Here is a 10,776-nt window from a genome sequence, read left to right as displayed (position 1 = left end):
TTTCTAGGATCTCCTTTTAGTTGACCTTGTACCAGTGATTTGTACTGTCATGAAACTGTACTTTTTTCTATTGCAAACTTCTAATACATTCTTCAATCAATCAATCAAAAACATAGGTGATGTCACCTGAGATATCACCTGTGATGTCACAGTGATGTGTCCACAGTGTCAGGCGTGACGTACAGACAGAGATACGCAGACAAGATGTGCCGGTTTTCATAGTAAACTTGCCACCTATGGTCGCAATAAATATAGTTGCTAATTTGGGCTTGCTAAATGTTGTTTAAACCAGTGGTTCTCAAACACTGTCATGTCAAGAACCCCCAAAAGTAGGTCGAGAGTGGCTTATTGTCAGTATCAGCCGCTAACACGTGTCGTGGGAGTCTGCTAGACCCCTGGGAGATGGCTTGCTGAGGTGGAGCACCTACCATCAGCTCCCAGTACTTGCCGCTCAACTTACTCATGCGCTGAGTTGGCGGTGTCCAGGATCCTGGCGGTGTCCAGGATCATACCCATGACCTAGAGGTCCAAAGGTCGAGAACTCTACCGACTCTACCGACTGAGTCCTCTATCCTGGGCCTTCTTTTCCAGTTCTTTCCATGTCAGTCCACACTGCTTGATGTCAGTCTCAAGGTCCCTGCGCCAGGTGTTCTTTGGCCTTCCCCTCTTTCTTGTGCCTTGCGGGTTCCATCTAAGGGCTTGTCTTGTGATGCTGGTAATGGGTTTCTGGAGTGTGTGGCCGATCCATCCCCACCTTCTTCTCTTAATCTCCTCCTCTACTGGTGGTAGACCTGCTGTCTGCCAGAGATCGTTATTACAGTACTGTATGTTTAAAGTGCTCATGTGGCTAAGTTGCTTCTTTTGGGCTCGTTTTCATAGCCACGCTGAAAACAAAATTAAAAAAGTATAAGGGGCAGCTGTCCCCAAAAAAACTAAAAATGATGATACTAAGATTGTTTATTTCAAAACCAGTTGTGTACAATTAACAGACAGACAATAAATAATGTAGAGACCTGAAGAAAAAAAAAACAGACAAAACAAAAACAAAACAACCAAAATAAAATACTGAGTCCTGTCCTGGAATGTACCATCTCATCCAGAGAGGAAATGTTTAGTACTTCAGGATAATAAGGGGATGATAATAAGAGCCACAGTTCCCTGGAAAAGCCACCATGTACTGTATGTTAAATAACATATAAGCATGGCAGAGAATGTTGAGCAAATAAATATTGTGAAATAAACATGTCTGGTCCCATTATAACATGTTATTTCCAGATACACATTATGGAGGGACAAATACAGGTATGCATCCCTCATTCCAGTCATGAAAATGGCAGTTAGATTTGTTTGGCCTTAGAAGTAAAAAGATGACCTGTATGTTCAAAGCATAATTCTTACACAGCCCGCTGCCATACAATAATGTAACATACATTTTAACATATCATAATAATAAGCAGTCAGCCTAACAACAGTTGCTGTTTCATGGGGCATGTCATCCCTCTTTACAACTCCAAGAAGCCATAATGAACTAAAAGTTATACTTTAAGCTGATTAAAAAAAGAAATCATTGGCTGAAGCACAGATACAATGAATGCACTTGGTTATCAGTGCAGATGCCATACAAGTCTGGTGAGGAATCCATGATGCAGTAGGCGTTTACTTAAGTGTATAGAAAGCATGAAGGCATTCCTTTAGTTTACATTGTACAAGAATATTACATAAAAAGGCAAGAACGGGTGCTATAATACAGCTAGGTTCCTTGAGGATAGCAATATCATTATATTAACCTTGTAAAAAAGGTCAGTGGACTCCCAGAGAAATGTCTGAGATATTCTGGTCCACAATTTCAAACTATTACCATTCCTACAATTATGTCACGATGTGTTACCAACTGTGAGCTTTCTACAAGCCTTAATTCTCAAATAATCTTGACCTTGGATTAAAAAAAATCCACACATTTCCAAAATATCAAAAGTAATATAAAAACAAAACAAACTAAACAAAAAGAAAAACAGGGATAAGTAAACAAGCAATTTATATTTACACTAATTACAGTTTGCACAACACACTTCAACTCTTTCCTCCACAGCAGTCATTTTCAATTCCTCTGTCACCAATAAAGCCTTATTTATACTTCTTTGTGCACTGGTGTACACTAATAATAGCAGATCTACAAGCTCACATTCCGCACTGCGACACGTTGTGAGTGTGTAGATCGGCTATTTTCTGCACAGACAACCAGCGTGCAACAAATCATAACAGGGCTTTAACCCACCTCCTTCCGCAGATCATCCTTTGAATTCACTATCAATGAAAATAATCAAGATGCTACCGATGAAGTAGTCTGCGCCTCTGCAAAAACACCCAAACCATTTAAGTAAACTGGGAGGCAAAAATAACATCCCAAAGGAGAACTGGAAGTGTGGAAAATGACACAGAGTCTGTCTTCTTGCACAGAAGTCATCATCACCATAGCCCCCTCATACAAAGTATGGCAAGTCAATCAGTCCTTGAATCTTCTCACCAATGCGGGATGAAACTGAATTTGTGATGTATGGCACCCTCTGGTGGCCTGCATATGAATAACAATAACAATAATAATCATAGGACATGCCAGCGGCGCTCAGAGATTGTCGCCTGGCTGGTACTGAGGCTCTGTGGCAGTGAAGTAGTCCTCTAAGAAGGCCTGCAAGTATTCAAATGTGGGCCTCTCCTCTGGGTCTTTCTTCCAGCACTGTACCATCAGCTCATGCAGGGAAATAGGGCAGTCCTGAGGGCAGGGCATCCTGTATCCTCGCTCCACCTGCTCCAGCACTTCACGGTTGTTCATTCCTGTCCAGGTTAACACAGACGCCAAGCAGTAAGATGGAAGGCAGAAGACAGAGCAAAAGATTTCTCCACACGACATATAATAAATGCACACATTAGATAGCAGCGTATTATTATACCAGTTATTGTTTCACATAATTTACAGAATTTATATAAAAAGACTGTTAAAGAAAAGGCTGTTAAGACTGTCGACAGTGGACACACACTTGAACACACACCCACATATTGACTTTTCAATCTTTCCGGTATCTCCTTACCCATACTTATCTAATCCTAACAGATGCATAACGCCAAGTGCAACAAGTAAAATCTAATTGGGGACACCCCTTTATCCCCAATTATACACACACACACACACACACACACACACACACACACACACACACACACACACACACACACACACACACACACACACACACACACACACACACACACACACACACACAGTACTTCCATAATGCGTAGTGTTATTATTTACAGTATTAAAGCCTTCTCACCTGGGTAGGGCACTCTGCCCTTGGTCACCAGCTCTGTCAGCAGGATACCAAATGACCACACGTCAGACTTGATGGTAAACTTCCCGTACAGCGCTGCCTCAGGGGCAGTCCATTTAATGGGAAACTTTGCACCTGAGAACACATTTAGAATAATCACATGACCTTGTAAGCATTATCAGGTTGAAGAATTGACAGCTGTGGTATCTGAAATGCTTATCCAGGCCAAAAACAGAAAGAAGACAAATAATTGCCTCTTTTAGGGAAGGATAAGCAGTGTTGGGCAATATTACTTAGGAGAGTAATCGTTACATATTACTTATTACTCCTTGGAAAAAGTAATAATATTATATTACTTATTACTTGGAATCAAGAGTAATATATAATATATTAAGTTATATTACTTTTTTTCTTTTTTCTTTTTTTTTTACCCCGCAAAAGAAAAGAGATGTAGGGTACAACGACACAATCTGTTAGCCAGCTCCTTTTAGAACATAATCCAAGTTATTGTAAAAATAAGTCTCCAATCAGCCAAACATGTTATTTGACAGTGCATTTACAAGCCTAATACAAATTTAAAACTGTCAGTAATTTTGACCCTATAGGCTCTGTATGGTCTTTCCCTCAGGCTCAGAATAAAGGGATATAGTCAGAAAGCAGCCTACCGTACTTTATTAGGAGTATCTGTAAATTGAAAAACAATCCAGCACCACGGAGATGAAGAGAAACTACTTCTCCCTGTGTGTGAGATACGGGAGCTTGTGTCTTTGTGTGTAAATGAGAAGAGGTCTCTCTCTCTCTGTGTGTGTGTGTGTGTGTGTGTGTGTGTGTGTGTGTGTGTGTGTGTGTGTGTGTGTGTGTGTGTGTGTGTGTGTGTGTGCGTGTGTCGCAACGCAATCTACGACTCGCTGCGCTACTGTGTCAAGTTGACCTAGGCTCTCAGAGGACTTCAAAAGAAGTTAACGACCATCAATTAAGCAGCTGCATGCGCATGATGCGCTGCTCTCCTCTCCTGCCAGAGAGGCACAAGTAATATAGTAACAAGGTGTTTTTTTGGCAGAGTAAAGCGTTACATATTACCGTTTTTGGCAGAGTAATACCTTACACTACTCGTTACTGGATAAAGTAATAATATTACAGTAATATATTATTAGTAATTCGTTACTGCCCAACACTGAGGATAAGTAGGTCAGTCTCCACTGTGTCCTATGTTTCTTCGACATCTGCAATTTCATCAGCCCACTGACATGAGGAAATAATAACAACCCATGGGGGGAAAAGGAACAATAAACCCTTTTGCAAATCCCGCCCCATTCTGCCCTGTTACTATGATGGGACATTAACCCTGGGCAGATTGTTTTTATAGTGGAGGTGGATGGGATTTTTTTTTCCCTTCAAAGCCTCATTACAGCTATATAAAGTACCAAAGGAAAAACACCTAGGTGATATTAATAAAAAGGGAAGACAAAGGTACAGTAGTTACATTGCAAAACAGGGGATTTACCCGAAAATATATGTTTTAATTTGTTTAATCCCAGTGGGACAGAATCCTCTTTGCAGATTCTTTTATAGTGGTAGTGGATGCGATTTTTTTTCCCTTCATAGCCTCATTACAGCTATATAAAGTACCACAAAAAACACATCTACGTGATATTAATAAAAAGGGAAGAAAAAGGTACAGTAATTACATAGCAAAACAGTAGTTTTCCCCCGAAAAATAAATGTTTTAATTAGTTTAATCCTCTGGATCAGAGATAGAAAGAGAAGCGCATTGCATCTTGGGTACTAGGAAGAGGACAGAGAGAATGTTTCTCCTCACATAATAGGCTGGCTTTTCGTAATTCTGCCCATTTAAATTATATGTACCCAATCGTGACTCTTAGACCATTGATAAGGTACATGTGAACTAGTTTGTTGAAGCTTATTCGTTATGATGAGCGAGATCGCTTGACGCTTGCCGTCGCTATCACCGTACCGGCCGATCTCCGTGTCGCGCACTGCGGACAGTTTTTGAAAGGCTGAAGCAACATTCTCCACTGCACAAACTCCACCCCCGATAGCAAAAAGTGAATGTTTTTTTCTGGTTGGCCAGTCAGGGAGTCTCAGGGACCAATCAGAAGGCTGACAAACGGTCTATTGCATATCTTTTTCCTCCTTCTCAGTTTGGACTCAGACCAGGGCGAAGCAGTCAACATTTCAAACTAACAATAGAGTGACTCAACATGTTGACAGAATAACAGAGTTTGGACGTTCTCCGGTGTACTCCCAACTCATTGACACCAGTCCAATTACCTTCCTTCCTACAAGATCATTTCATTGGGCGTCTATATAAAAGTCTGTGTCAACTGTTCATGAATGAATGCATGTGTGAGATAATTGTCAAGACAATTTAAGACTCAATTTCTTTCTCTGCTGTTCAAATTGTCTGTAGAAATTGGCATCAATCAACATTCAACAGCACTGCTATCAACGATTGACATTATGTCACAAAATGGCCTGTAGGCTGTGTTTTAAGTTATCGATACTAACTGCACTAACTGCAATCATGCAACAATCTGATTTCTTCTTGAATTCCAAGAATCAGAGGTGTTTTAATCTCAAAGGTGAATTAAATTACTGGTTAAGGTGGTCATTTACTGCAGTAAATACAAAACAAACCCAGCGGAGTGCAATGATCCAGTTCAACAATAAAATAAAACTAGTCCATTACCTTGTCTTGCTGTGTATTCGTTGTCCTCTATCAGCCTGGCCAGACCAAAGTCAGCAATTTTACACACCAGACTGTCTCCTACCAGGATGTTGGCAGAACGCAAGTCTCTGTGGATGTAGTTCATCCTCTCAATGTATGCCATGCCTGCTGCCACCTACAAAATGTGAGTTTCAGTATAATTCACATCGATGAAAATATCAGGATTGGAAACGGCTGTAGATATGCATCGCTGAATTCAGGATGGTAGGCTCTTACAAAATGCAACTCTTGCTAGAGACACTGGACATTCATTTTCAGTTAAAGGGATATTTCACAGGGTGAATGGGAGAAAATATAAAAACAAAGAGGTGTTTTATTTCTATTTTTCTATCCTTGTAACCTAAACCTGTCATGTCTCTTTGAATAAAATGTAAAAAAAAAAAAAAAAAAAAAAAAAAAAAAGGGAAATTTCACTTTCAAAAGAACTTTTGGTCATTTTGGTAATGTCTACTCAGGCTTTTGTGATACCCCAGACAGTTTTTAAGTTGCTTGATTCTGTTTAGATATTTGTTACCCTATACAAACCCATTATAACTTCAAGCTCTATTTTAACCATGTTAGATTCAACGAAAACACCGTCCTTGGTTCTGGTGACTCATACTGCCCTCCTAATACTGAGGAGGCTGTGTTGTTTGTAATAATCTTTTTATTGTATTTAATTATTTTCATTTCATATTAGGAGGGCAGTATGAGTCAGTAGAACCAATGACGGGTGTTTTCGATGAATCTGGTTAAAATAGAGTTTGAAGTAACAATGGGTAATTGTATAGGAAGGGGTGTATCTGATAAAATGAATATCAAATATCTAAATACTAAATAAAGCAATTTAAAAACTGTCCTGGGTGCTCACAAAAGCCTGAGTAAATCATACAATTACCAACGTTTTTTTTAAAGTGAAATATCCTATTAAGGACTTCAATGTACCTGAGCTGCCATGTCCACTAAATTTGGAAGCTTAAGACCCCGTCCTTCTCCGTCCTTCAGGAAATCAAGCAAACTCCCTAAGAAAGAAAATGGAGAAAATGAGAAAGGGTTTCCTCAACCAGATGGCCAAACCTCCTCTTCCACTGCCAGATTTTAACAATGATTTACATGAAAACCGACAGCAACTCCAACACATCCATGAAGCAACCTAGCCAACATGAAATATATATTTAGCCTGGATTTCTTTTTTTTTTTTTTGTTTTTTTTTTTGAGTTATTGCTGTGGTAACATTACCATATTTTTAAGATGGATGACTTCTGTCTTGACCACCCTATGTGGGTGTGAATGACTGCATAATGAACTGTGTTTCCATTAGTCATGCAGTTAAGTGGGAATAATGAGCACCACAATGTAATGCAAAATGCAGTGTGTATACTGTGGTTGCATCCATGGCTATGTATGCATTGCTGTATTGCACATTATGCACAGAGTGAAATAGAGGCTGGCTTGCGAGACTACATTATGCATAATACTTGGCATAAGTGAGTGTGTGTTAGTGTAAGCTACACATACTGTATAACATGCTTCCAATGCGCTCTACTACCTTTGCTCATGTACTCAGTGACGATATAGATGGGTTCCTCAGACACCACAGCATATAGCTGGACCAGTTTATCGTGTCGAAGTTTCTTCATGATCTGGGCCTCCTCCAGGAAGGACTCAGGAGACATGGTACCTGGTTTCAGAGTCTTCACTGCTACCTTGGTGGTGCCATTCCATGTGCCTGGAAACACCACAACAGGCAGTCGTGTAAAATAACTAAGTACCTTTACTAAGTACTGTATTTAAGTACGATTGAGGTATTTGTACTTTACTTGAGTATTTCCAATACTTCTACTTCTACTCCACTATATCTCAGATCCAAACATTTTACTTTTACTCCACTACATGTATTTGAAAACTTTAGTTACTAGTTACTTTGTAGATTTTTGAATGTTATTACAAAACATACATTGACCACTTTGGCCCTATATAGACTTATCTCCAAGTCATGATGCGACACGTTGCGAGCTTGTAGATCTGTCATTTTCAAATCTTTTCATACATTTTGAAAACATGAAATAGAAGATTTCTGTTTCACAAGTACTTTTACTTTTGGTACTTTAAGTACATTTTGATGCTGGTACTGTTGTACTTTTACTCAAGTAAATTCTGAATACCAGACTTCAACTTGGAGCAGAGTATTACTGCATTGCAGTATTGATACTTTTACTAAAGTAAAACATTTGAATACTATTTCCACCTCTGACAACAGGGCAGGAAGCTTTAGGGACAAATGCCCAAATTTCAGCTAGGCCTAATATTCCTATAGCGTCATGTTCCAAGTGAACATGTTCCAAGTGAACAGACTAAAGGTCCCTACTGAAGACTGCAACAGGAATGTTGCGGTCCTGGAACTACTACAACACAGCTAAAATAGCCAATATACAAGCTCACAATGTATTTCTCGCAACACGACACGTTGTGAGCTTGTAGATGATATTTTAGGTGTTTTGGAAAGATTTAGATGATGTGTGAAAATGTTCTCCTATAATGAAATGCCCAGAATAGGGAAAACATAAACCAGTGATGTAATATTGCATAGCTAGCCAGGCAGATCTCCGCCTCGTTATGTTCACGTCTCCATCTTGTCTCTGAGTTTGAAGAGACGGAGGTCTGGTGAAGCGAGGCAGCCAGTCATGATGTTTTTGTGGGATGGGAGCAGACAGATTGAAAACAAAACAAAATAAGTGTTGCGGGAAGGAGTGATCAGAATCTTTGCAGGAGCGGGCAGGAGTGCAATGGAACGTCCGCAGGAGTGGTCAGTGGTCATGTGGTAGCGGAAGGGTGTGGGATAGGGAAAAAAATGACTCTAGTGAGTTTAGGCTCATATCGCTGAATGGTTGCACAGGTCTGATCCACGAGAAGGAAACTATGTTCCTTTAAACTTAATTTGGTTAAATTCACAGACATGTGAACCACGACTTAACAGTTCCATTTGAAATCACATGGAAAAGTAAATCTATCCAAGAAACTGGCCCATAAAATGCTTGTCACAGCAGACCAGAAATTAGTAAATTCTCCACACATCAGAAATCTAATTGAATTAAGAAAGGATTTCATAGAGGGGCACGGTGGTGCAGTGGTTAGCACTTCGCCTCACAGCTAGAAGGTCCTGGGTTCGATTCCCGCCGGGGGAAGCTGTGGGTGCTGGGGGCGTGTTCCCCACACCCTAGGTGGGGTTGGCGATAGGGCCTTTCTGTGGTGAGTTTGCATGTTCTCCCCGTGTCTCCTTGGGCATAGGCCCTCACACAAAAACATGCAGTAGTCCTGGTTTCTATACTACCTCCCCCTAGCCAGCCGGGTGCTCCCCAATGTCCCCTGGCGCGGCAGGGGGAGAGCGGAAACCAGGACTACAGGTTAGGTAGTCACCGGGTGAGAAAAATGGGTTACAAGAACCGTGGGATAAAAAATATTTAAAGAAAAAAGAAAGGATTTCATCGGAAATGTAATTGAATTTAGAAAAGATGTTTGAATTACTTTACTCTTAATGTTTTAAGACATATGATGTCCTCATTAGCCTTAAAAACCCTTCAAACCTATCATTATAAACAAATATTGCCTTCACTGAGAAAGAACTGTGCCCACCCATTTTTATTCACACTTAACTTTATTTCTGGCCACGCCACTGCCCTGTGAGTCTCGGGATGCGCAAATCTTCTTCTTTTTTTTTAAAGATTTGTTTTGGGTCTTTTTATGACTCTATTGGATAGGACAAGACTGACAGGAAATGGGGAGAGAGATGGGGAGTGAGATGCGGCAAAGGTCGTCCGGACCGGAAATCGAACCGGCGACGCCGCCAGGCTACACAAAGCCTAAGTGGTATGCGCCTGGACCAGTAGGCCAGCGGGCGACCCGGGATGCGCAAATCTGACCCAAAATCAGGCTAAATACCCTTTAGTGTGGGGCCAGCTTTAAGACTTGCATGGAAGAAGGTTCTGATTATTCCAGCATATTTGTTTTCCAACATTGCTCACAACTGTTGGCCTAGTTGGTCCCAAAGCACCACTGATACATACCCATCCAGACCTCTCCAAACTGCCCATTGCCAAGACGCTTGATAAGCTGCAGCGACTCTCGCGGGATCTCCCAAACGTCTTTGGTTTTCACAGACAGGTCAGCCAGACGTGGCATGCCTTTGTGGCATGGGACTATCAGCCTACAACACAGTCCTGCAGCCCTGGCTAAATTGGAACACAAGGTTTGGAATAGATCAACTTGTAGTATGATGCAAGAGCAAACTACCTGTGAATATGGTCAATTGCAGTGTCAGAAAATAGTACAGTACTTGTTAAAGCTGCAATCCTTAATGTATGTCCTTCCCAGGATCTGAACACAGTTTCTACCACAAAGCTAAGACGGATTCCCGTTTGGGCAGAGGAGATATTGCGATTAGAGCTTCAGACAATACCACTTGTCAACCAGTAGTGGTGCTACTAAACCACATGGTCTAAATTTCTAAATAGAAGAGCAGGAAGACCACCTACAACCACTGTAGGTGTGTTACTGTATATGTATTGACATACACTACCATACAGATTGGTCAAAAAAATATTTTATTCACTAAGCATTCTGGATTGCAGCTTCTATAATTGATGATCTATTCTCTCTTTGAACTAAATACAATCTATCTGTACATGTTTCAGCATGAGAAACAACAGAACCACAAAAGAAAAA

The 10,776-nt window shown here is 40.6% G+C and overlaps 1 protein-coding gene across 3 annotated transcripts in view; it reads right to left on the bottom strand.

Annotated features, from left to right (window-relative positions):
• Positions 1 to 977: 977 nt before the first annotated feature.
• The window catches only part of fyna (FYN proto-oncogene, Src family tyrosine kinase a), a 28,742-nt gene continuing 18,943 nt past the window's right edge, over positions 978 to 10,776 (bottom strand). For all 3 annotated transcript variants that reach the window (XM_080750722.1, XM_080750721.1, XM_080750723.1), the window contains 6 exons: positions 10,119 to 10,283; positions 7,604 to 7,783; positions 7,000 to 7,076; positions 6,037 to 6,190; positions 3,330 to 3,461; positions 978 to 2,832 (listed from right to left, as the gene is read on the bottom strand). In XM_080750722.1, the coding sequence (XP_080606848.1) occupies positions 2,624 to 2,832; positions 3,330 to 3,461; positions 6,037 to 6,190; positions 7,000 to 7,076; positions 7,604 to 7,783; positions 10,119 to 10,283 (917 nt within the window). In that variant the 3' untranslated portion in view covers positions 978 to 2,623. The remainder of the gene's footprint in view (positions 2,833 to 3,329; positions 3,462 to 6,036; positions 6,191 to 6,999; positions 7,077 to 7,603; positions 7,784 to 10,118; positions 10,284 to 10,776) is intronic.

The sequence above is a fragment of the Nannobrachium achirus genome (genome assembly GCF_963921795.1).
Source record: "Nannobrachium achirus genome assembly, chromosome: 20".
NCBI classification, from domain to species: Eukaryota; Metazoa; Chordata; class Actinopteri; order Myctophiformes; family Myctophidae; genus Nannobrachium; species Nannobrachium achirus.
The sequence above is the reverse complement of the archived record's forward strand: the minus strand, read 5'-3'. Positions and strand labels throughout refer to the sequence as shown.